We start from the raw sequence: 27,523 nt of genomic DNA on the forward strand, positions 1-27,523 counted from the left end.
CCAGAGACCCCAGGGCGATCTGTAGGTTCCCTTCTCACATCCAGTCTGCTCTGCATCTTGTCAGTCACATGTCTGAGAAGTCACCTCTGTCCTCACACCTACCGCCTTGTCCCACGCTTTGGCCCCTTCCCTGACCCTGCAGGATCCAGTCCTATTGGGATCCAGATGGTCTCTAGAGGGTCTTGCTTTTTCCTATCACCATGGTGGCCCATGCACAGGGGACCAAGGGCCTCTGCCTTGTCCCCCACCCCTGCGGTCTACTTGGGGATCCCCACTCTGTGCACGAGCAGACCTGATGACCCAATGCCTTCACAGATCCTGCGCTGGCCCTCCATGCCCTCCCTGTACAAACCATACTCATACGGGGTGCGTGTTCTTCCTTCATAGCCCTTGCCAGCTATGTTTTAAGGCTTTCCCTTGGATTCATTTCTACCCTGTTCTCAGTACTTGCACAGAGACTGTCACACAAAGTGCTCAGTGCTTCTGAACATATGAAAAGAACTTTTCAATTCTGTTTACCCCAATACAAGCTCGGAACAACACACATCATAAACTTGGGCATATGGAGAAGAGAAGCACACGGGACAGTAAGGGACGAGAAAGATTCCAGAGCCCGGAGGAAATGCCAAGGCCCGGAACTGCTAAAAATCACAGTCTAAATGTGTCTTCTGTAAAAATGTATTTATCTAGGTCCCGACTACATACAGCCCTATCACCTCCACGGAAAGCCCAGGCAGGACACGGGAGGCTTACAGTACCCTTTAAAGTTGGGATTAATCCACTTTTCATGGTCACATGACCATTCTGACGGACAAGGGGGAAAAGGAGCTTATGTCTGCCCTGTTTACTGGGTTGGGTGCTTAGCCGCATCACACCATTTAGACCATTAAAGCGTCCTTTCCATGTTTGGGGGGGGGGCAATGGAGGGGGGAGGGGGAGTGTTTAACCAAGTTGCTTCCTTATTTAAAGTGGCCAAACTAATAAAGTCCGAGTTATATGTTGTTTCAATCCCCAAATGCAAATCCAGACGGAGTTCTGTCTCCCGGTGGCAGAGACGGAACCTGATTCCTGACGTCCAGCACACACACCAGGGTTAGAGGGTCTGGCTTCCAGGGCTCAGTGCTGTTTCTTCAACACCCACAGGAATTACCAACAAATCGACCATCTTGCACACCGGTCCCATCCCCACACAGGCATGGGGAGGCACCAATCACTCCCACGTTTCATCGCCTTACATGCACCACCGGGGATGGGTGTTCGTTCTGGAATGCACTAGAGAAGCAGCTTCGATGCCTCTTCCTCCTGGCCCTAGACTAGGTCCCACCACGAGTGAGGAAGAAAGATGCTGTAAGGATGTCACTGGGTCAACCAACAGAAATGGAATATAGATGGTCAAGCATCATAACGAGATACCTATTTTTTAAGACTGGAAGGAAAAAAAAACCTTCAGTGCAGGACTAGAAGCTCCACCCTGGGAAAATCCTGCCCATCCCCCGCTCCCACTCCACCAACAGCACCTCCTTCTCCCAAAATCTCTAGGAGAAAAGCATTTCCATTTACAGCCACAGAAGCAAAAGCACACAAAGGTCAAAGGGCCTGGCTCAGGACACTGAGGACCAGGGGCAGGGGAGCCCAGAAGCCCCCCGGGTGCCTCCAGAAATCTGGCACAGGGCATGCGCCCTTCCCCGCGCCCCGGCGGACAGCCACGCACCAGGCACCACGCACCGCAGGCGCTGTTCCGGAAACGCGGACGCCAAGGGGACCCCGAGTTAGGGGGCCAGCGGGTGGGAGGCAGAAGCTGTGCCCTCAGGGAGCGGGGAGCCCCAGCAGCCCGCGGGGAGGAAGAGGGGCTCTGCCGGGCGGACACACCGAATGGAGGCGCGCAGAGACACCTGGAAAGCCCCGGGGCCAGCCGGTGTTTTAGGGGATCCAGACGCCTCCACGCCCCCCTCCACCCCATTGGGGGCGGTCGGGGGGTGGGGGTGTGGGGCCCGCGGTGAAATGTGCTTCCGGCTCCTTTGGAGTCGGTCTGTGGCTGGGCCAAGGGATACCTGTGTTCAGAGACAAGGGCATACGAGACAGATCCTGACCTGTTTCCTTCTATTTCCAACTGAGAATTACCGGGCACCTTCTCCACGTTACACCTGTGGTAGAGTAGAAAGAACACCGGCGTCAGAAGACCTGGGTTCGAGTCCCAGCCCAGTTCTTCCTCCTCTGTTGGGTGACCTTGGGGAAAGCGGTTCCTTTTCCAAGCCTCGGACCGCTCACCCTCCTGCCTCACCTCCTCCGGGGGTCTGAGGGAAGACCACACGAGGTTATGCCTGGAACCACACTCGGAAAAAATGCACAATTCTCCGGAAATTGGTGGGGGGCAAACAATGATTTCCTCGCGTCTCTGAGGCTTGTCCTGCTTCTCTTAGACATGCGAAAGCCTGTTACTCCAGTTGGTTCCCTTTCCCCCTGCACATGTTCGGGGGAGCGTTAGGGCACGGGTTCCCTCCACTGCTCCCAGAGCAGGGCAAGGCAGGCAGCATTGGCTGGGGAGGGGCCAAAGGGGGCTGTGACCTCCCGGAAGCAGCTGTGGCCTGTCCCTGTCCGAGCCTGGCTCCTACTACTTACCTCAGAGAGCTGGAGCGCACGGTGTGACAGCAGCCAGCCTAGGGACACCACCTAGGCGGCCGGCTCTGCCTCCCAGACCTCTAGTCTTTGCAAGTAAGTCCCTTCCACTGCGGAGGACCAGGAAACACCACCTGAGGTCTCTGGCCCTTCCATGGCTTCTAGGGAAGCCATCCTGAGCCATCCTGGGCCTGCTACACGGGTGTCCCTTTGTGTGGCGGCCAGCCAAGCAGCTGCCAGGCATGAGACATCGCAGCAGAAACCGCCCTCCCGTCCAGACCTTCCTCCAGGTGAGGAGAGCTCCCTCTGGCATACACCACCTACATGGGGCCGCCTAGAAAAATCCCTTCTCGGAGCCACTGCCAGCTCGAGGGCTCGAGGCACGACAGAGGGGGGGAAAGTATAGACCGGGGAGAGCAGAGAGGTGGGAAAAGAGAAAAAGAGCTGGGACGTCTGAAAGAAGAGGGAGAACGGGAAGGGACATGATGGATAATGATGTGGGAAGGCCACTGAGGTGGACGGTGGACCACCACCTCTCCTGTGCTAAGAAACTAGATCATCCTTACCCCATAGGCAAAGGGAAGGTGTGCAGTGTTACCTGGGAGACAGGCTCAGATCCACACCCCAGAAAGGCAGGATGGGGAGCAGATGGGAGGCAAGGGACACGGGCAGCAGACCAGGCCAGCCACGGGACGGCCCCCGGAAGAAGCGTGGCCTGGACAGATGCTGGTGTGCCTGTGGAGGGCACTTGGCGTGCGTGTGTTATCAGGAATCAGGCATGGGGTTGGGAACGCTTTTTCTGCTGTGCCTCTGGGACACTGGGTAGGTGATTAGGTTAACCACGGGGATACACAGGAAAACAGACCACGGGGTCACAGGACGTGCAGTAGCGGAGGAAGAGAAACGTGGCCACCAGAAATACTAGCTTAGTTTGCAGCACAGGATGGAAATAATTCGAACGAAGGGCAAGGCTCTGGGAGCCAAAGCTAATGAGGCCTGGAGATCGCAAAGGATGCAAGGCTTGGAACAAGAGCAATCCCTGCAGAGGAATTTTGAGCGATTCGGGTAAGGAGTGCATGGGGACAGACCTACCCAGGTCAGTGATCTGATCACCTTAGGTGGGGGAAGAAAAAAAAGGTACAAAATGCCAACAACAACAACAACAACAACAACAAAAGAGTTCAAACAAGAATAGAGGGATGTGGATTTGGCTTTAGCCATCTCTGTTACCAGAGATCTACTTTGGAGGGCCAGGAGGAACAGAGTATGAGCAGTGCACGCTGGGTGGAAGCCTCTGGATGGTGCTCAGTGCGGGGGAGCCCCACGGTAAGTGATACACATCAGGTCAAGCACGCGAGAGGAAACCTTGGAAGAAGGGAACATTTTAACAGGAGCCCACCCCTTCTGGAGAATGGACTGATGGGATGTGGACCTTCAAAGCCAGCAGCTCAGCCTTCCTCAAATAGGGGGAAAATGCTACAAGGGACTTCGGGATGTGCAGGACATCAGCAAGGGCAGTTTGTCCTAAGGTTGGAGGTCTACCGAGTCCTTCTGTGGAAAGGTGCTAAAATGGAATGGAATGAAATGAAATGTTGGCTCTCCATTCCCGGGGTCAATGTCTTTATGATGACAGTATTTTTTTCCCCCTAAAAGTGACCCTAAACACAAGAGAATGTCACTGTGTCCTCCTATGATGAGCTCATGTGACCCCTCTGTCCCTGAATTCCCCTGGCCAGCCACCTACTGGAAGGAAGACCAGGTGGCAGGAAGACTATGTCCTCCAATGCACGTACGGTGAGCAAGTGGGTAAGTACTTTGAGGTTTTTTTGTTTATTTTTACCTTCTGGCCCTATTCTGGAGGACAGGGCTGGAAACGAGGAAGGAATGCCATAAATGTTTCCAGCATGAAGGAATGATTTTCTACAGGTGAGGACAGTTAAAATTCAGAACAAGCCAAGGCTTTCCACCATTCTCGGACAGGTCACCAAGGCTTCTTAAAATTCAGGGCAAGAAGAGGACAGTCCCTGTTCTGGGAGGACAGCAGAGCCTCAATAGTGTCAGAGAGGAAGGAGCCCAGTGGCCACCAGACTTGCCCCCACCCCCACCGTAGGCCAGGGTTTCATCCACCGATCAGACCGGCCAGACAGGTATCTCCTGCCTCCTGCACTGCTTCCCTGTGTCTGTCCTTAATGCTGGACCTAAAGTCCCAACTGTCGGCAGACAGCAAGGACTGTCCTCCTGCAACGCTCCTGCCACAGTCCTCCAACAACGGGTCAGGGGCACCGCCATGATACGACCTCATCCTCTGTGTCCAGATTCTTCAGAGATGAGAACAGTGCTCAGGTTTGAAAAGCAAGGCACAATAAACGTTGAACAAAAGCTACCGGCAGAGCACAGGAAGGCCCTTCACATGGGCACAAGTTCCGGGTTGCAAACGAATCACATCCTGAAGGAGTGTGGACTGCTTCTCACCATGTTTAAGAAATCACAAAGAGCAGAAATGGAGTCAGAAGACGAGAAGAGTGTCCGTGTCCCCATGTCAAAATGGAAAAGGAAACTGGAGGCTGCTACCCTCGGTAAAAAAATTGAGAAAAAATTATTCAGATGCCACGGGGCTATTTAGGGAAGATAAATAACATCATTGGAGTACCAGCAGGGGGTCTCCTAGAAAGAGCCATGGCGGGCCAACCTCATTTCATGCTTTCGGTGGGGTTTCTGGGTGGATAGACTGGAGAGGCCACAAACGTGGTTGCCTCTTGGTTTTAGCCTTTCTTGATAGCCTTGACAAAGGACAGATGAATGTGCGTGACATGATGGATGGTCATGTGAGTTTGCACATGGCTAATCGACTTTAGGGATTACTGGCTACCACATTCCTGTGACCCTGAAGTGATTTTCAGGGGGCATAGGCTACAGACCTGTCCTTTGCCCTTCAGAAGTTTCTCAGCAACAGCTTATAACAAATCTTCCGATGCCCAAAAGAAAAACAAACAAAAAAAAGAACTTAAAGAAGGAAATCTTCTTTTAAAAAGCCTAAAAATTAAGTTATAACAGTAGACTGGAAAGATGGGACATGAGTCAGTTAAATGGAACTGACAGGGGAAGGAATGAAGTCAGTAGGTACAGGTTCCAAAAAAAAAAAAAAAAAAAAAATCAAATGCTTAGTCCAAGGCTAACCGTGGCAGCATCAAGAGACAAAAGAGCTTTCTGCATGTTTCGGGGAACGGCAGCTTTTCCACAAGCCTGTGTTCCATAAAGGTTAAGTCTGTGTCAGAGTTGCTGGAAAACTTTAACACAGTCTTGAGTCACTGTAACAGAACACTGGTATCCAGCCCAAGGAAACGGACCACCCCGCGCTGCGGCATGAGGATGCAGACGGAATTCTGGGTGCTGTATGTCAAACGAGACACTAAGAAAGCAGGAGGTGCCCAAGGAAGGGGACCAAAAGGCGCACGTCTAGATATCACCCAGAGAGCAAAGTGGGGGGGGGGTTAAACCTAAGAGGAGAATGTGGTGAGGTGGGTACGTTGTCCACAAAGGACATTTCTTGAAATGAGGAACGGGTTTACTCTCTCAAGGTCCAAAGAGAATAATCAGACGACAGAAGGCTGAATCAGTTTTAATATGGGAAATGACTTTGTGTTTAGAGGTTTCCTTCGGTGCCGCGAACTGCGCCCTAACCCAGTAACCTAACCCTTGGGGATAGGCACCCAGAGGCTGGATGGCGGTCTGTCCGACGTGGTGGCGTGGGGGACACACCTGTGTTGTGGGAAGACCAACCAGGGAGAGCTAAAACACGGAATCCCTCCAGAATCTTTCCCTTATCCAGGCAAGTCTAAGCCCCATCTCTAGACTTGGGACAGCTATCTCTCCGAGACCCCTACCCCTCCGCACCTTGCTCTAGAGCTCATCCCCGGGGCCATTTTAAAGGCTTACAAATGCACATCAGGATGAATCCCTTTTTGAAAGAAATTAAGTCTGAGGTTAAATAGCACATAATCTTACAACAGGATTTTTTTAAAACCTTCTACAGAAACAGAAAACAACGCATAATATAGTCAAGTCAAAACAAAGCCTTCTCATACTACTTGATTTGGGGAAAGAAAACGATGGAAACGAGTCGGAGCTGACCAGAATTACCTTTAGAGAGCAATTACTGCCGAAGGAGTTTACATTTGTGAATCACACAAAATGACTGGCTCTTTGGGGTCACATTTTAAAAAGTATCCTCCTTAAAAAACAAAACAAAACAAAACAAACAGGCCTGGCACTGAAAACAAAGGGGATAAATAGACTCTTAAATTATCCTAGTTCTTTATAAAAAAGAAAGATACATCTGTCCCAGAATCATGCAAGAACTTTGAAAAAAACTGTCTCATGAGAGCTAATTAATTCTTATGTATCAGTTAAATATAGATGGCAGATCTTATTTAATACATCGCTAATCTGTATGACTGTCAGAACCCTAACATTTGGCTGAGGTGATAGGAGGGAGGGGAGTACGGCTGGTATTTCTTGCACAGGTAGGTTGAGTTGCTATATTAGTAGCTGACTTTAATGGCAGAGAACTCTCAACACATGGAGGGGTAGGTACATTTCCCAGCAGTATTTTCTAAAACCAACAAAAATATAACAATGTATCCAATTAAGGCCCTCCTAATTTGAGAGCCTCCTACTTGAGAACCAAGTTTGGTAAGAGAAATAAAACACAGAAATATTCAGAATCAGTGCTTTTTCTAGATTACTAACACGAACAGGCCATGAAACACGCGGCAGCTACTGGGAACGTGCCCCCTAGAACGGACCCGAACGTGGAAGCCGGCAGGATGGGCCTTGGGAGGGTACTTTTCGAGGAAGGGTTAAAGAAGTCATTGAAACCAGAGAAAGGGGAGGGGAAGAAGAAGAAAAAAAAAAGGACTTAATGTCTGCATGCTAAAATATTTAAATATTCGTTCCCTGACAATACAAGCAGAGACATGCTCAATCATCAGTCCCAGTGAAACTGTGTTTTCGGGGGGGGGGGGGGGGGGGGGGGGGGAGCACGGAAATCCTATCAGCAAGGACACTTCCTTTCAAGCACCCCGGAGCTCCATTTACCCATCCAAGGGGCTCAAAGTAGTCTGAGAGGCTGGCGATCAGGAAGGAGACGACTCCCCCAGCCCGTATTCAATCCTCAAGCTCACAGAGGGCCTCTCGAGGCAGCTAGTCAGCCTTCCATTTTGTGGATGAGGCACACGGGCTCAGGGAAGTCAAGGCAGCTGCCCCGGTGCCCGCAGGTAGTGAAGGCGGGAGTGCAGACTCCAACATGGGGGGCTGAACCCAGACGAGGGCTTGTGCCATCAGCTCCCGGGCTGGGCTTAGCTAAGGGTAAGGGATGGAGAGTGGCCAGCCCCCAGCTATGGGTTTCAGAAAGGCATAAACCCCAAAGGCTAAGGAGCCAGCAGGTGATATAATATAAGGAGTCGAGTGGGCCAGGTGGGAAAGGCTTGACGGCAAATGGCTGCCAGCCCTCCATGGGGGAAGGGTGACAGCAGGTGATGGGGGGGGGGGGGAGGGTGCCCAGAGCAGGAGAGCCCGTGGGGCGGGGGTGGCCACGTCTTCACTCCCACCAACTATGACCTTAGGGAAACTCGGGTAGGACGCAGCATGATCTTTAGGGTTTTTTGCAAAGAATGGGAAACACCTGAAATTTCTAAGAAATCTCGCCAGTTTTAAGTGTTTGCTTTCTTTTTGTCCTCCCTGCCCCCACCCCAACAACATGAACCATGAAATAAATCAATCTGTTGGCAATATGTGGTCCACCAGCTGGTGACCTCTTTTACACCATGCACGGAGGAACGAGCCATCACCTGGAAGAAAAGGCCTAGCTTCTAACCCTCTTCTTGGCCCTAGACTCACCCAGCAGGTTACAAACTAAGGCACACCTGGGCAAAGTGACCGCTGTTGCACTAAGACAACGACAAAAGAGTGGGTGGCATATGCAGGAGGGATCCTACTTATTTTTCTTGCAACAGGGGCTGTTCAAATAAGGCATTGTTGTCCAAGCTGGTTTCCTGGAAACTGTTCCTGCCTATCATACGTCTGCCGGTAGGGCTGGGGACGGAGAGAAACATGACAGAGTTATGGACTCTTGGTTACAGGGAGGTCTGCATGTTTGCTCTGGTCAAAGAAACAGGCTTATGGCCAATTTTTTCTTCCTTGGACGGCTGTCATTCCCCTGTCAGTGAGCAGGCTCATCGAAACCCAACGTAAAGGGGCTGCTCTCTGTTGCCACCTCAGAAATACATAAGGGGATGCACTTGGAAAACAACAACAAAAACAACAGAAGAAGAAGAAGGAGAAGAGGAGGAGGAGGAGAAGGAGGAGGAAAGGGTAAAAAGAGTGAGCAGAGAACCTAAAAAATCTGGGACACAAAGAGGGGCATGAAATGCTGACTTCTTCACACATACTTCCTCCTGCCACTTTGTACCACTTCTGGAAACTCCTTACATATAATATAACAAAGACTTAACAATAACACCTCTGGGGCGCCTGGGTGGCTCAGTGGGTTAAGGCCTCTGCCTTTCGGCTCAGGTCATGGTCTCAGGATCCTGGGATCGAGCCCCACACTGGGCTCTCTGATCAGCAGGGAGCCTGCTTCCCCCTCTCCCTCTGCTTGTCTGCCTACTTGTGATCTCTCTGTCAAATAAATAAATAAAATTTAAAAAAAACAAAACAACAACAACAACAAAAAACGCCACCTCTGGGTAGAAAGTGTCTTCCTTTTTATACTATTTCACCTTTATAATGAGGTTTTCTTCCTGGTATAAAACATACATTAAAGTCACAATGAAAAACTAAAATCCCAACTTAGTTATTCATGTTAAACACTCCCAGGTGTACAGAGCAACACTAATTAATGTAAAAATCAAAAAACAAAAAACAAAAAAAACAAAAAAACAACAAACAACAAAACTGGTAACCAAAAACTGATCAATGCCACTATGTCATCGAGAGAAATACAGTGTTTAATTCTTCTGTTTCCTATCGATTCTTCAATCGGAACGAGATGTGACCTTCTATGAAAACTGCATCACATGATTATCAAGCAGAAACCAAAAGCAACTCCCAAAAAGGTTGCCCAACTAGTTTATCTACCATATTGGGCTGACAGACACTGGTCTGGGGATAACAGGGTCGAGCACAGATTTCTCAACGTTACGCTGAAAAGTTCCACAAACACGAGTTATGTCTGCTGACAGACCACACTAAGGAGAATCATGACGAAGAAGGAGATGGTCGAGACAAGCGCTCAGACATTCAAGTGTGTTGGAAGGAAAGAAGGAACGGCATTTTTGACGAAGCATCTGTTCCGTTTTCAACAGAATCTTGACATGAAATATTTACCTTAAGTATGCTAGGGTTCTTCTCTCCCTAACAACTCAGCCCCAAAGTAGAATTTCATACAACCACTCCCAAATCCTTTCCCATAAAGGATGCTATTTCCGAGATCCTTTAAGAATCGTCCTCTAGCTCAGACCTTAATCTTGTAATCTTAACTCCTGTTTCCAAATATCTCCAACAGCAGCTGATCAAACAGCATCCAGAACAGCAATGGCAGCCATGGTGAATAAGGTCCCTGGTTCCTTTGGGGCAAAAGCCATGAAACATCAACGAGAAAGAACCTGAATGCTCCAGCACATGCCCCCCTAAATCCTGCTCTGCGGTGAGTATCAAACCTGCTCCTGGTGAAGATGATCACAGGGTAGGAGTGAAACACTCACCTGTCCTTGTAGTTTATCACGGTATCGATGATGGCGTTCATCTGCTTCGTCAGTTTGGGGGGATTTGGGGACAGTTTCTCAGCCGGAGGGCGGCCTCTTCTCTTCTTGGCCTTCTCCACGTCTTCCTTTGCAGGATCTTTATCCACGTTTCTTCGTCTTTTCCGCTTCTTGAGCCGTACTTCCTCTTCCATTTCTTCCAAATTGCCGTCTTCAATGGCCTGGCGTGGCAGGAACGAAGGAGGAAATTCAAGACAGGAGAATCACCAAGACAAGTTTAAAAAGGCAACCTGAGTAATAAGAATAAAATGAAACAGAAATAAAATAATAAAAAAAAAAAAGGAAGTTAACAGTAACCAGTCAAGTGAGAAGAGCGAAGGCTGCCATATTGAATCAACGCGTCTTTAAACCATGTCTAATCCGTGAACAAAATATGTTGAAAGCCGGAAACACTAATCGTGAGAAGAAATGACGAGTACAAAAAGAGCTATACATTTAAGTGTCTGAAAGATAACTGAATCCAAATGAAATTTTAGCTCTATGTAACAAAAAGACCTTAATTGTCTCATTACTATCAGGAAGATAGGGGGGAATGGTAAAGCAAAACAAGGGGTGGGCGAAGGAAAAAAAAAAAAAATCCCACTAAAAATACATCCTTACAATCACATAAGCTCTGACCCTTCTTGGAGGTTTTACATCAATTTACTCATGATTCACAACATAAATCTGAATTCCATCCAGATTTCGTCCTAATGTAGCAATTAGTAAACAAGAAAACAGGAAGTACAAAAGCCACATTCTAAATCGTCTGATAAGGAACACACACACTCACAAACAACAAACACTTTTTTTTTTTTCCAATTACCTGCAAACGCTTGCTTTAAACCACAGCCAGCAGCACTAATGCAGGGAGATAAATAAAATAGCTATAAAAACAACCAGGTATAAAGAAACCTGTTCGTAAATTGGCTAAAAGATCCATGTGACAGACCCAGAAGTTTAAACTTCTTTTCCCCGCCCCCCGCAACCTGGTAAACCTCAGAACTTAAAAATAAAATTGCAATGAGGAAAAAAAAAAGCAAAACGTAGATAAAAGGAAATTTGACCATGAAAAATTAAAAAACAAAACAAAACCTTTACATTACATTTCAAGATTGCTTTCTCACACAAAATAACTGATGTTATTTGTTCCTCCTGCCTCTCAATATTGCTTCCAGTATGCAAATGTTAATCAATCCTTTCTCGTAGCTGAAAGAGCCCTAATCATAAAGCAATTACCTTCATTTCTCCACAGCACCAAACATGGCTAATATTTATGATCATGTGAGTATAACAATCAATATAAAGAGTGATTACAGCTCAGACATAATTTCTTTCACACTTGTGTACAATGCCTCCTGAAAAAGAAAGGTTTTATGAAGAAAACCTGTGCAGAACACAAAACAACCTGGCATGTGAAAAAATGCTGGTGGTGATTAAAAGAATGTTTTCTATGCATCTTTCCAAGGTGCAAACCCATCAGAAGCAACATGCACACAGACAAGAATCCTAAGGGACAGTCTGAGGCCAGGCCTTAATAATCAAAAGACAATTTCCATCAACGATCCTACAGTGTTCAATAACCACTATGAAGGAGGCGAGATCTGATGAGTTAGGAGGAAAAAGAAGAAGAGGAGAGAAAAAAAGAAGAAAAAAAAAAAAAAAAGCTCCACATTATTTCATTAATATTCATTTGCCTAAAAGCAGGACACCCACTATACAGCTAAACACACTGCAGCTAGCGAAGATGAAGAGAAGGAAATTGTCCCGCAAATCTTGAGACGGAACATACTAATAATGAATTCAGCATGCAAGGGCTGTCAACAGTTAATGGTACTGCTCTCCTCAGGCACCCAGTTGCACACAGAAATACGGAGAAACACCGGCTTTTGATGTGTTACACACCTACACATGCCTGGGATGTAGTTCTACTGAATCTTCAAGACGGCAACGAAAAAGGATATTTACCTTACCACTATCAGCAGGCCGGCTATCGGAAATCACAGTTAGTGGGGATAAAATTAACAAGCCAGCAAAGCAGCGAGCTGCTAGTCTCTTCATCAGCTGATCAGGAAAAAAAAGAGAGCTGGGGAAAGGCTATGTTTTCATATACAAGTAATTTTATTTTACTGAAAATTTAATACTGAAAGGATTGTGGATACTCAAATCTGCTGTTTCATTCTACCTACTACAAGGCCCGAAGCCTTCCTCCTTCAGCCTGTTTTAATATTGACAACTACTTATCATATTTTCCCCCCCTTATTATTCCAGGCAGCAGAATTAGAGATTTTTTAGCTCAGATGGTTTCTGGTTCTTGCTCTCATTTTCACAATTAAGCCAATAAGAAAACAAATTAATATTCAAATTTATCTTACAAAATTAAAAACAATTTATGCTTTCTTTTTTTGTATTTTAAACCTTATTTTAGTGCTTTTAAGAAAAGACAGGCTGCATGTTTTTGGAGTAACCTAAGATGAATTTTTTTTTGGTATAAAAGAATTTTTTTCATTAAATCCATGTCAGTAAAAGCAATGTGCATGTTGTCAAGTTCAAACATTTTAATACAATGTCCTCTTTCTCCTTAAAGAAAATCCCAAACAACTATGACACTTCCCTTTCAATTTCCTGCTGTAACATTTCTCATTGTTTTTCTTTTCAGTGGGGTACATGAAGAGGGGGGAAGTTGTGAAAAGGATAGGTCTAGGCTCACCCCCTCCCCTTAATTTTGAAAAAACAAAAACAAAAACCCAAAACAAAAAAACGGAACAAAGCATAAGCTCGTGATATTTGGACTTATCAAATCTTTAAATCTGGGGGTGGCTAAGGAGCGAAAACAAATTAAATTGCAAAAAGAACTAGTGGAGACAATGTTTATGACAATTGCTAATACGTGCAGATCCGTATTAAATTTAGGTTTTGGAATCACAAGGAAACACACAAAGTACTGACCATTATTCCCCTTAAATTAAGGTTTTATGCAGGAATGCCGTTAGCTACAAAACATCTTCCCTCCTCCCCAAAGACCCCAAACACATCCATATGTAGTACTTTATGTTCAGGGGCTTCTAAGGGTCTTTTTCTAATGGAAATCAATTCGCTAAATATTTCCCAGTGCTTTTCGCACTTAAAGAAGTAGAGTAAGATTACTCCTGCCTGGAAGTAAAAATTATTCATGGAAATTTAAAACTGTTCTTTTATTTTTTAAATTATTTATTAAACTGGCTGAACAGACTCAACTCAGTGCTAGGGTGGGGGGAGGCACAAAAAAAGAAAAAAAAAAAAAAAACAAAACCAAAAAAACAAAACCAAAAAAAAAAAAAACTTGCTACACAATGCTAAAGTACTACCCCGAAAAGAATGCCCTTCCAAACCTTTTACCAGCACAATAATGAAATAAATCACAGAAGCAAACCCCCAGTTTCCGACTGGTGACGTGTTGCGCAAGAGTGCGAGCCCTAATTCAACATACAGACGGCTCCCATGCTGAACTGCCTCTAGATTTAATGAAGTGAATAGGAAGGAAGTCGGGGGAAAAAAAGTGTACAAATAAGAAATTAACACTTTCCTTCCCTGTCCGACCGGGGAGCTACAACTATGGGGAAGTTTGGTGAGGCACTTCGTTCCTTAAAGGCACACGGCACCCATTTGGCTCCGGATGTCACTGAAAAACCCTTCTGGTGATACAAATCCCCGGCCAAGTTAAAATACTTAAGCATATTCCAGCCTGCGTTTTTTCCTGAATGAAGCTGGGAATTACTCCTTCCTCCACTGGATGGCAACCTTTTCTTCCCCCCACCCCCTTCTTTTCGCTTTCTTTCTTTTCGTTTCTTTCTTTCTCTCTTTCTCGCTCTCGCTGTCTCTCTTTTTTAAGAATACATTTTCACGACACAGGATGTGCAGGGACGAGATACAGACGGGCTCCTTCTTCAATTAGCTCTTAAGAAAGCGGCGCGTAGGTTCTGATAAGAGAATGCAGGAGACCGTTGTGCAGGGTGAGCCGTTGGAGAGCAAACACTTTTGCGGCTTGCAAAAAAGCACATGGCAGACCCGACCTGGAAATCACCCACACGTGGGTTGGGTCCGTGCCCCTCTCTGTCATCCTGACACAAGCTAGGTCTTTCAGGGAAAGACGGACAGTGCAGAAAGTGGGCATTATCCTTGTTCCTATAACCCTCTCTGTAACGGGGTGTTATTAAACCTGACTTCCCAGTAGGACGCGGGAGAAGGGAAGGGATCCATGGCTGTGAATAGGTAAACAGGGACAAGCAAACAAAGCCACAGGCAACTCTGGGGCATTGTTTCGCTGCCTTTGCCTTTTCCACTCGGGATCTCCAAGCCCACCACGCAGGGTGCCACAGCCCCCCCAACGGCGGAACGGACCATCTTAAGAAAATAAAAAGGAGCAATTCTAAAGCCATCTAGACAATGCCTGGGAAATGTCTAGGATAGGAATGGGAGAGTCCATATTCTAATACCTAACTCTGACGTTTAAATATCACAGCTTCTGCCCATGGCCAAGGTCTCTTGCTCTCTCTGTGGGGGTGGGGGTGGGGTGGGGGAGGGGTCTCTCTTCCTTAGGAACTTGCATTAGATTCCAGAAGAGGATCCTAAATACTGCTGGGGTAGGGGGAGGGCTACAGATGGAGGGCTAAGCATTAAAGCATGTGGGTTAAGACAATTACAGCTCAATACTCTACGGCTTCCTGAAGACCACTCACACTTGGCTAAACTTGATTCTAATATTAGGGGAGGCTAACCCTCTCTTCAGCCCTGCCGAGACCCTGGAAGCCAGTAAGACAGGCAGGGATTCTCCAAGACAACCAGACTACCAGCAGTAGCAGTGGCCAAAAAAAAAAAAAAAAAAAGTGGATTTTAAAAGAAACTTTAAGATTTCACATACGGGAAATTTTCTTACCATGGGGATTTTTTTTTTTTTTTTAAATGATAGCAACAAATTGAACATGGAGCTCTTACCCAAAATGCCACCTCATTTTAGTCACTTGGTTGAATAAAGACCCTAGCACTTCTGGATACAGAATTTGAGACTTGGGGCTTGGGACAAATTTTAGGGTTTTTGATCATTACCATCTCTGAAAGCAACTGTTTGAAAATCTCGGCATAAAATCAAATTCTCAAGGTAGAACAAGCCAGACAGTGAAGGGACACACACTGTAGGATTCCACTTACACGAGAAAGAAGAACAGAGGTTGCCAGGCCTGGAGAGGAGGGGGAGTGGGGAGTGGGGAGTTAGTGTTCAAGGAGTGCGGACTTTCGGGCTGGGATAGCGAGTTCTGCAGTACACAGGAGTGATGGTCGCAGAGCCATCTGCTAACATGTACACTCGGAATGGTGAAGGGAGTCAATTTTGCATGATGTGCTTCTTACCACAACTGAAACAAGACAAGTCACAGGGTTGGGGTGGGGGTGGGGGAACCCAGCTCTGTAAATATTTAAGAAACAAACAAACCCATCGACAGGTTCCTGCGTGTTCCTACCACCTCAACGCACCATGCACAAGACCAGGGAAATCTTGCTAACTTTCCTTCCAGCCTCAGACCTTCCAGCATTTTCAACAGGTTCCGTCTTGCCCTTGTCAGGGACCAGGAGCCTTTTCCAAAAATCCTTATCCATTCAAAGTTTATTAAGCCCAGGACGCATGAAAATACCTGCATAGAGGGGCCTATGGATTCACAGACTTTAGAGTTCTGTTAATAAATGCCTCAGATAGTGAAAGAAAGAGAGCAGAGAGGTAGTGGGATCGATACCCACATCCTCCACCAAAAAAAAAAAAAAGAGAGAGAGAGAGAGACAGGAGTTGATCTAAAAGTTTTTTTTTGTTTTATTTTGTTTTTAAAGCATAGGGTTCCCCCCCTGCTACTGTGGTGCAATCAACTGATAACCTATTAATTCGGGGGACCCTCATTTCTTACTTTACTCATGCCAGGCACCTGGGAGTTGGCCACTGAAGCAGACAGCACTGGCCATGAAGGGCAAGCGCCTGGAGCCCCCATATACCACATTCTCAGTACAGTGAGCTTTTCTGTTTCTTCCTCGACGACTTCAGATCACTTTTGCAAAAACAAACCAAGGTGCTCTCTTACCCCTAATGGCCTAAGGAAGCTACCCAAGGAAGCTCTGGAAGAAGGGAAAGGGGTGAGCTTATACAACTGAGACAGGGCAAATTAGAACTGTAGTTCAGGTAAAGAGCAATTCTGGGGTGGGAAGAGGGAAAAAAATAAGGACAGAAGTATAAAACTTATTTCAGCCACAGGATCAACCGAGAGCCCACAGGGTACATTTTGGGGAGTACTGAGCCCGGGACTCTGTTCAGAGCATGACTTTCAGATTTAGTAGACGGCAGCCCCAGAAACATCCAGCCCCCTAGACCCTACCACATTACAAACACGAGGCATGGACACCTTTGTTCTCACAAATTAGGCACCTGCGACGCTCCAGCTCCCTTGGGTGGAATAAAGAACCGGAGAGAATTTGTGAACCAGCAAGAGACTTGGACAAACGATGGAGAATGAGAAGAAACACAGTTCTGCTTTCCGAGACCATGTGTCAGGGACTGTAACTCACAACCCACTCATCCCCCAAATGGGGCTTCTCAGGGAGGCCTGGGTCACCTTGTACTTCAGGGTTCTCAGTATATTAAAATAAAAAGAAAAGGAAATGCCAAAAGAAGGTAACAGATTGCGGCGTAATTTCAATGCTTACAAAGACTAACATGATGTTTTTGAGATAGACAGGCGACGGACAATGATGGAGTACCACCTCCTCTGGAGGCCCTCGAGCCAAAGAAATGGTTCTCTTCGGGGCTTGCCTGGGACATGGGGCCCTCTTGAGGGCTTCTACACAAGATAGATTCTAAGAGCTCTGACCCCCCTTCGGTGAAAAGCATCAAATCCCAAATAAGAGGGAGGCTTAGAGTAGGATGCTTGTTCTGCTTGAGGCGGAGGCAAAGACCAGTAATTGACAAATTAAGGGAGGAGAACAGTAAATAGCACAAAGCAAAGAATCAACAGCACTGCAGCCCAAGGCCATCCCATAGAGGAAAGGGTCTCGGTTTCAGTCCATCTGAAGATAGCTGGCACTGGGAACGTTTCAGCTGTCCCTACGACCAATCATCATCACCAGCAGCATCCCCTACCCACGCATTTCCACAGTCGCCAGGCACTCCGAGCTACACGCACATTTGCTCAGTTAACCTTGCACCAACACCAGGAGGCAGGTACGGTTACTCTTGTCGGGTTACAGGGGAGGAAACGGAGGCTCCCAGATCAGACCCAGGTGGGCAGCTAAGCCAGGATTTCAGCTCTGAAAGTTTGCTGCATAAGCCGCACACCCTTAACCACGGTATTTGCTACTTTATAGCACGAATGAAGGCTGGGAACCATCAGGTAAAGTCTAATTATGCTGGCTAGGCTTAGATGAATCATGTGTCTGAAGACATAACAGGTTACAGCTTAATAAGACAGCAGGCGCGCGCGCGCACACACACACACACACACACACACACACACAGAGTTCTTGCTTTGCACGGCAGTGTGGGACCACAAAGATGACCGTGCGAGGGGAAACTTCAAAAAAAGCCAGCCTGACAATCAGGAAACGATGATTATCCCCTGCCCCTTGCAAATGCCCGTTGAAAAATTTAGAACCCTCATTATGCAGAAGAAAATGTAAAACACAGTAGCATGAATACCTATTTAGCACATGGACTTAAAACATTTAGAAATGACCAGTAAGAGGTTTTTTGGCTTTGTTTCTGGGGTACAAAAAAAAAAAAAAAAAAAAAAACAAAAAAACACCTTATCAGTTTTGGACTCCATCTGCCCTCTTCCACTCATTAAATAATCTAGGATACAGAAGACGCCTCGTTCCTGGGCATTGGCAAGCTGCCAAGGACCAGCTCCCAACATTTTACCCTCTGCCCTTCCGATGTCCCGCAGTATCTCAGATGAGCCCTTTGATGGGGAGGGGTTGGCTGGTCTCTTCATGCCTTTCTTTAAGCGCTTTTCCCCATTCACCTTGCTAAACTCGTCTTCAACAGAAGTTCCTCCCGCTGAGAATCCAGATCCTTCCACACAGGCTCTCTACGACCTCACAGCTTCCTTTGGTTCTCCACAGAAGGGGCTTCCAGGAAAAACCCATCTCCCCAGCCGTCGAGACTGGAACGATCAGGGGAACCTGCTGCCCGAAGTCATCCCTGGAACCTGGGGACACACCTGACAGCAGTGCCCTCGTCTGCCTGGGACGGCACCACTGACCCACTTAGGTCACACGGATTTAGGCTCCTGAAACCATGCAACCAGCCCTTTCCGGCAGAAAAGGTTCTTCTCCTCTGTCCTTGTCATCACCGTTCTCTTTCAACGCACACATTCGCTGCAACAGTCTGGCCTGAACACCAGCCAAGGGGACTGGGATTTATACACACAAAGTGTTCAAATCAAACTAAATGCTCCAGTTCAGTTTCAACTAAAATACACGGAGAGGACTTGAGCTGGGGTTTTTTTTTGCTGTTTTTTTTTTTGGTTTGTTTTCTGTTTTTTTTTAATATTCACCGACTTTTTCCAATGGTTTTTTAAGAGAGCATGAGGAGTGGGTGGGGTAAAGGAAGAGGGAGAGAGAGAGAATCCCCAGCAGGCTCTTCGGACCAGAGTGGAGCCTGACGCTGGGCTTGACCTCACAACCCCAAGATCATGACCTGAGCCAAAACCAAGAGTCGGACGCTTAACCAACTGAGCCACCCAGGCGCCCCTTCCGATATGGTCTACAGCGGAATTTCCTGCAGGACTCCTGGCTTCACGCCTGGTGCCACATTTCCAAACCCTCTAGCCACCTCCAGTTTCACTTTCTGTCTTGTTTTCTTTTTTCCGCCTCACTTTCGCCTTTGGGGGCCAATTACTACTCTTGATCATCTACTCAGTGGGAATGTCGTGTGGGTCTGTCACCTGGAGACAAGGAGGCACCACAACCCCACGCTTCCGGGACGGTCCTTGGACTGAGCCACAGCTACTCCGTGACCAGTCACCAACACACTCTGCAAGAAGGGATGGGAACGGTCTTGGATCATGACACACACCTGTTCACGGACACAGCACAGACTAAACAGCCAGTAGCAAAGTCTCTACTTGATATGACGACACGGTATACCATGCTGTACCGAGTCTCCTCCCGAACTCATACGGGGTGGTCCTAACCCCGGGCGTACCTCGGAATGGGGCTATGTCTGGAGACAGGGCCTTTTGGGAGGTAATTAAGGTAGAAAGAGGTCACTCAGGTGAGCCCAAATTCAGCACAACTGGTGTCCTGGTAAGAGGAGGAGACTGGAACACAGAGGGAAGGCCAAGGGAAGACACGGGAGAAGTGGGTGGCAGCTGTAAGCTGAGGAAGGCTGTAGCAGAAACCAGCCCTGTGGACACCTTGATCTTGGACTCTAGCCTCCAGATCTGTGAGAAAGTCCGTCTCTGTTCTGTAAGACACCCAGTTTGTGGTATTTTGTTCCTGCAGACTCTGCAGACCAATTCATATGGTCACTGAAATTTCTGATTGGGGACTGAGGTTTTTTAAGTCCGTCATGGTCTCTATCACAGAAATGGGTGTGTTCGGGAAGGACGCTGCCTGAGGACCGCCTCCAAGAAACTGAACATCCGTGTGAGTAAGGGACAGCAACTGCTGTGTCTCACGCTGTCATAGAATCTAAGGGAAACTGTCCTGCCTGGACCCGGGCTGCTGAGTTCTGTGTCAGGGAGCCTCTCCCAGGCCTGGTCTCACCCGGTGGAAGTGGGACCCACGCTCTGTGTTCAGGGTGGCCTGTCTCCAAGCTTGTGCGGGGCCGGGCAAGAGGATCTCGGCGTTAGCAGACAAGCCCCCAAATTAGTTCACTTCTTTTAGGAATTTGGACTGCAAAAGCATGAAAGAGGGAGTCCCACGGGTGTGGGAATGGAAACTGAATGAAAGGAACAAAGAAAGTCGCTGGTTCCAGCCAGGGAGGCTCGAAGCCCATATGCACAGACACGTACCTGTAATGGACTAGACCCATGCGGGTACACGCCTGCATCCACACGTAAGCGTGCACACCCACACACGTGCACACACACACACCCGTGCAAAGAGACCACTAGAGCGTCCGCAGAGGAGCACCCAGGCCAAGTTCAACTTGAGAATCAACTGGGGCCCATGCAGTCATAATTTCAGATTTAGACCTGCTCAAGGTACATCTATGCAGCACTTCTAAATACACGTAAAGCTGTTTGTCAGGTGGGACTCTCCTCCTCTACTTCATGCCGCGCCAGTAAAGCTAAAAATTCTAAAAGGAATTTTGAGCCCTGATGAGCTATAAGCTCTCGGTGACACAGGATACATGACAGTCTGTCATGCAATAAACCTTGCAATGAGTCTGTGATTTTAAGGCACAAAGAAACAAGAACAGGGGTTAAGACAGACCAGGTTTTACTAACAAACATGCTTAGCACTCTTCTGGCTTTGCACGGCTCCCAGGGCCTCCTGGGGTGCAAGCCAGAGTTCTGCTGGGAAGTGATGGCTGGTATGTGTATGGGCTGTGCTGGGGAGCAGAAGAGGCAACATCAGGAGACTGGGTCACCTGAAACGTGGTCAGCGATGTGCCCAGTGTGGATGCACACAGGGCCTGGCTCTACCTAGCAGGGACATTTACTGCAGAAAATCTCTCCTAATCGCATTCTAAGAACAGAGCACAGAGAAAGGGAATTTAAGGGGACGCACAGCTCTCAGTCATTAGATCTGAAGAAGGTAAAAAGGCTCCTTCAATCCACCTCCACTTAAGGCCCTGCCCACCAAGAGGACCCCTTGCTCGCTCCACCTGTCATGTAGGCCAAGAATCAGTTGTGTTCCCAAAGATGGAGATGCCAGTTACGCTGTTATCGGAACTACGAAATGCAACTGGAGATTACGTAAAATGAAGCACGATTGTGAAAAGACACGGGGCTCTGATTTCAAAGAACAGGGAGGATGGTGAAGACTCTGTAAGAGGGGAGTGGCTTACAACACAGAAGGAAACGCTGCTGACTTGGGCAAGGGCTAGACTCTCTTAACGTGGGGGAGAGTCCCCACTCTGCGAGCTTGTAAGGACCGAGATTCTCACGCAGGTGACGGAGGTGATCATTAACTAGACTGGGGAGTGCTTTCAGAATGCATGCTGGAGACGTCTTCTCATTACTCATACCTCAGTAAAGCTAACTGACCAAAAAAAAAATAAAAAAAATAAAAAAATAAAGATTTTAAGAATGCCAAAACTGGAAATCCTAAGTGAAACATAATAGGGTTACTTATGGAAAGAAGACTAGTCAGCAGACTCCAAGAGTCAACTTTAGCCTTAAGTAAAAATGTGGCAAATACACATTATGTTTTCTGTTAAAGGTTTCGTCTACTTTAGGCGACATTTTCTCAGCTTAATATTTCCAGTGACCGACCCGCTGTGGATTATGATTATTTCAGTTAAGAAGGCTTCTTTTCAGAGTGGGAGTCGAAAGTCACACTACCTTGCTTGTCCTTTCCTGTCATTCAGCCTTTTCTCCCCGGAAGTAAGAGCTCAACAGCTGGATTCTGATTTTTCCCTAAGCAGTTGTGGGCGACGTCTCATTGGCCAGATCTTCAGTCTTTCTTTCATCAGGTCACTGCAGGGCGATCCTCAGGACGCCAACTCCGAGTCTCCCCAGTCTGATCTTACCCAACCCGGCTGGCCATTACCTCCTGGCCCGTGAACACCCCATGCCGAACAGGAGCAGAAAGCCAGGACCCGACCCTACTGCGCCGTATTTATCCTCCCCCTTCGCGATTTCTCTCACACTTCTCACCTGGAGCACCTTTCCCAATCCCTCGTACCTGTGCACCTTGTGCCAAGCATCAATCATCCGCTCGTTCCCTGCTCAGGGTCTTGCCCAGCCGTAACCTATCACTCTGATCTTGTCTTTACCAAGGCCATGCCTGATTTCTCTCCGTTCCCCTATGCAGCTAGTGCAGTTCTTAGGCAAGAAAAGCTAGGTAGTATAAATACCATCGAATACAAACTGAACTTTTAGGCAGGGTCCCCTGGGAAAACTGCTCGTGGCTCTACACCTGGTTACCGAACACCAGCCGTGAATTCAAGCATCTCTGTTCTAGATCTTTCTGTGTTCATCTTCAAGGACAAAATCATAAACTCTAGCATCGAACTTGCTGTGTTTTCCCTCTGCCTTCTCGGTGCTCACTTGCCCTGTACTGCCAACCGCTGGAGTCACCTGAACGAATGACTCTACTTCCTGAGCACAGGGGAAAACCCATTAGCACCCAGGACAGGACACTGAGGTTTTCCAAAAGTTGCACAAAGCTTCCAAATCCCCCTATTAGTCTGGTCTTTATTTCCTTCTCCACTGCTCCTTATCTAAAATCTCTCCCTATAATGCTACAGTCTTGGGTTTCCCCAGCTTTTCTCACTACCTTTTCTCTCCTTACTCGGTTTTATTTTTGGCCTTTGTCTCTCTTCTCCTGCTCACAATAGTCAACATGAGGTGAAATGTGGCCAGCCGCCCCAGGTCCGCAGTGGACATCACTGGCACATCTGGTGCCTAGAACGGTAGGTGCCGAGATGTCTCTTAATAGTCCTTGGAGTACGGGCTACTGGAGAACTTCAAAACCTCTCTCCGGGGGGCGGGAGGGGAAGATATGACGTTACTTTGGGAAGGGTTTGGCCTCCCCACTTCTACAGCAGGGTTCCCTGGCAGAATTCCTTCTGCTGAGCAACCTGGACACAGACCCTCGACCCGCAGGACGGTGGGTGCCTTCTGAACAGCCCCTTGCCACTGGTGACAGTTCCTTGCAAGAAGCAGAGTCCAATGGAGATCCGGATTTCCCCTGGCCTCGCTGCGACTTCAATGCACATGGCTTCAAACCTTCTCTCTGCAGCCTGTACTGGCTTTGGAGTTACTAGTTGTGATTTCCAATATCCCCTCAAATGGCCCAGCTCAAAGTCATCGCTTTTCTCCCAGAAGAGCAAATATTTCTCCCTGGATCTCTCTGTCTCATCAAAGGGCAGCATCATTTCCCCCCAGTTATCCAGACTTAAAAAAAAAAAAAAAAAGACCTTTAAAATCATGACTTTCCCTCCTTACAGTCAGGCAGGCCTGCCCGTCACTGCGGGCTTTACCTCTGAAATAGTTCATTCCCTTCTGTTCATTCTCTTCTCGCACAGGCAGGGTCAGCTATAATGGCCTCCCTGTGGGTTTTTCTTGCCCTCTCTCCTGGGCCCTAATTCATCCTTTACAAAGCCAGCGGTTATCTTCTTTCTGCTTAGAAGGAGGAACACACATTTGTTCTTACACTTCAGACCCTATGGTCTTTCTACGGAACAAAGTAAAGCCTAGAGTAAAGCCTCCAGGGAGGGCCCTACCTTAATCTTTCTCCTCTACTCCTATCCCTATAAAACCCCTATAAAAACACTGTGCTCCTAACACACAAGGTCGCAGAGGGAGGAGCCACACATTTCCACACCTCAGTGTGGCGCAGAGCCTGGAACTCTCCTTCTGAGCCCCCGTCCTCCACAAATCAGGCTCCTTGTTCAAAGAAACAGCTAAAACGTCCCTTCCTTCATAAAATCCTACAGGACTTCCTCCTTCCCTTGTACTTTTTACAATATATCACACATACTTTTGTTCACTGTTGATTTAATTTTGCTTTGTATGACTTTTGTTCTTCTCTCAAAATATAACCAAATCTCCTATCAGTCTGACATCTCTTTGGGAATTAAAAAAAAAAAAGTCCCCTTAATCAAAATGTAAAGGCATTTAGATTGATGCCTTACTCACCAGCAGCGCCCAAAAATCTTGTTGCAAGAAAATTAAATCTTTGCTCTTTTTTCTTCTGCTTTCTCAAAGTAGCAGGGCTTACCAAGGAAGCACATTGTAAGGCTGTTTGAGGAAGCTACACAATTAATACGGTGAATTAAAAGAAGCCAGACAAATGGGGCAGAATAAGTATTTTGGGCTTCTATTCACCCTGTTCCAAACTCCCTCTATAAACTGCCACTATTTTATTTTTAAATTTTATTTACTTATTTTAAGTAATCTCTGAACCTGAAGTGGGGCTCAAACTCACGACTCTGAGATCGAGAGTCACACGCTCTTCAGACTGGGCTCAGCCAGGGGTCCCTAAGCTGCCTTTATTTTAATTGGTTATTATACCATCCTGTGTCTTGCTCCGGCTTTGGGAGTAAAACGGCCTAAATAAGATAGCCTCGCCGGCAAAAAGAACGCCCTAACCTGGAGGAACACCCAAGACCAGCCCCTCACTTGGTGAAAAGGCAGAGGCACCTGAGCAAGCCCAGCAGAGCACGCGAGGAGGAGGACAGGGAGGGGCTCGGACCTCCGGGGAACGGAGAACAAGACAAACAAGACGGGATAGAGAGTCCCACCGCTGGGAAGATGGAGGCCGCAAGGAGCGCCCTCTTGAGGACTGGCGGGGCCAGTCACCTTTGCGAAGCGCGTCTTAACACTCATTCCACCTAAAGGGCTGTCTTCAGTTTCTCTAGATGTAAGTGGCCCAGGGTCCTCAAGAGCCTCACCTGTCGCCCATCTGTCTTGAGCTCCTGCACCTTGTCAAGAAGCAGCTGGAATTCACACGCCAGGAAGAGGTCAGCTCAGTGGGCAAAGGGGCTGCCAGTCCGGATAGGATTTGTCTTTTGCCAAAACCCCACAGTCCCGCAGTCCTGCCCTGAGAGGCATTTTCAAAATCTACAGGGCGATAAAGTAACTGAAGTTTCAGCATTCATCCAACAAATCTACCTGCCGTGTAGTAAATGCTAGGTCCAAAAACCAGCTCCTTGCCTATGAGGCTTAGTTCCTCGTCTGTAAAATGGGCAAGATAATAGCTATTCCGAATACGTAAGGGGATGAAATCGAGACAGAGATTGAGAGGTCCCAGGCTGGCACTGTCTGGAACAGAGAGGGAGAGGACGGTGGAGGTACTGAAAGTCCTGAAAATTCCAGGGGAAGGCATTTGGGTGAAGAATTCAGACCTGGCAACTAAAAAGGAGACAGTATTTTTACATCAATTATATCCCAGAGAAAAGAAAACACATTGGTCTTGCAAAGGGGAGTGATGGGAGCCCGTTTTGCAGGTTAAAAAAAAAAAAAAAAAAGTACCAGCTATATGACACGGAGAGGTAAAAGCAAAAGGGGGGAACAGCCTGTGAAATCTGAAGTAGAGACTTGAAAACTCTGTTTATGGAGCAGCAAAAATCGCTATCCCAGTGTGGGAAGGCATGCCCCCACATATCCCTTAATGGCTTTAAAAAAAAAAAAAAGTCAGTTGTTTGGCACACGGCACCCTGTAAAATAGGCTGTTTTTAAACCAAATGGAAGGACATGCAAATATTATTAACGGCAGGCTGGGGCTTGATGGATATCGCTGGCTAGGATTTATTGAAATGGCTACAAAAGAGCTCAGCCTCGTAACAGGTTAAAAATAATTCTGGACATAATGGCACTGAAATAACCCCTGGCCATGTTTGCCTTGGCTACTTTTCCAACCTGGGGACGTGAAGGTCAGGGAGATCACAGGTGATTCTGTGTTCTTTGCCTCGCTCTTCCGTATTTCTTGTTACGCTTTTACAACGGGAAAAGATGCCTCCCAAAAAGCTGTTTTCAACTTTGCATTAAAGAAAAACAAAACAAAACAAACAAAAGCAAAGCTCCAAGGGTTCTTGGGTGCGGATTATAAAAAATGCAGAAAGATAACAACTAAGAAAACAACCATCAGATTCGTGTAACAAGATAAAATGGCAAGTGAAACCCTAAATTGCGTTTCTTACTTCTCTTGCAGAATCTGTATTGATGACAGGGAATCCCCTGAGGGATTGACACTGAGGTCTGCTGGACTCCAAGTACCTTCCTCTGCCTTCCAGTAGTATCCCCTGACACTGGTGTACTGATTTTTTAAAAAAATTAATATGAACGCAAATGGATTCGGTCTTGATAATTTGGGTGGGAGGGAGGACTTGTTATGTGTCCACGGACAAAACGGGTCCCTTTGGCACCTGTTAGGCATGCTGTTCGGTAGTTGCAGGGGACTCAAAAAAAATGAAGGGGTTGGGTGGTTTCTTCTTGACGTCAAAGTGCTAGAAAATTCTTGGTCTCATTCTGCATAGAATGGCAGAAGTCCCCAGCTACCTGTGTGGGGAAGGGAACTCCATATGGCAGGCAGGTGTGTCCGTCGTGGCCACCACCACACTGGTTTCCCATCCATCATGTCCCATCAGCACATGGACGCGGTTCAACTCTCTGAATGAGGCCAACAAGCAGATCGTCCCAAATGCTGGACCATGTCCTGAGGCCACCAACACGCTATAGGACCCTGTGTCAAACCCTCATTTTCAAGACAAAGCCTTCCCGAGGACAAGGAGCAAGTCTTTCACCTATGCGCCTCCAAGTTTTAGGGCCAAGTCTCAGAGCTGGAACCAGACCAGGGTAAATCCAGAGTTCTCTCCAGGGTCACCAAAGGCAAAGTCAAAGACGGGCAGGGCAGGAAAGACGGGCCCATGTACTCTTCCTCACCCTCATCCCTCTCAGGGAGGTGAAATGACTTATCCAAGATGTCACGTAGCAAAATGACGACAGATCTGGAACCAGACCTCTGAGATCCTGGTGCCTGAGCCCCCCTTCCTCCCACTAAGTTATCAAAGGCAAAATGGAAGAGAGGAATAGATCCACTGACAACCTCGATAAAGTTCTGAAGATATCCTTTTAAATAATCTGTAGGACATCTTTAGAAAATACTCTACACAAGGTCCAAGGGAAGGCTATTTTAGAAAACAGCACCCTCCATTAGGAATATGCTTTCTACAAAGGACACTGAGCACTGCGATCTTAAATATTGTATGTCAGGAGGAGTGGCAGAGTAAGCTTTGCCCAGAGCAGAGTTTCATGGTCCCATCGACAATTTTTTTTTCATGAATTCTGACAATCCAACATTCTCTAATAAAAAATAAGAAAGAAACCCTAAGAAAATATAGAAGTTGAAGGCCTTCTGCTTAAAACAACATGCTCTCTTGGGTACTTTCTTGTAGGAAACTAAACATGAAACCCCAGTTA

At 47.2% G+C, this 27,523-nt stretch overlaps 1 protein-coding gene across 8 annotated transcripts in view; it reads right to left on the reverse strand.

Moving 5' to 3' along the window:
* SMARCA2 (SWI/SNF related, matrix associated, actin dependent regulator of chromatin, subfamily a, member 2) overlaps positions 1-27,523 on the reverse strand; it is a 181,196-nt gene that overhangs the window by 36,459 nt on the left and 117,214 nt on the right. For 7 of the 8 annotated variants that reach the window (XM_047701024.1, XM_047701029.1, XM_047701030.1 and 4 more), the window contains exons 28-29: positions 10,380-10,597; positions 2,091-2,144 (exon numbers count right to left, since the gene is read on the reverse strand). In XM_047701024.1, the coding sequence (XP_047556980.1) occupies positions 2,091-2,144; positions 10,380-10,597 (272 nt within the window). The remainder of the gene's footprint in view (positions 1-2,090; positions 2,145-10,379; positions 10,598-27,523) is intronic. The other variant, XM_047701031.1, reaches the window with a different exon arrangement.

This window comes from Lutra lutra, chromosome 13 (genome assembly GCF_902655055.1).
Source record: "Lutra lutra chromosome 13, mLutLut1.2, whole genome shotgun sequence".
Classification (NCBI taxonomy): domain Eukaryota; kingdom Metazoa; phylum Chordata; class Mammalia; order Carnivora; family Mustelidae; genus Lutra; species Lutra lutra.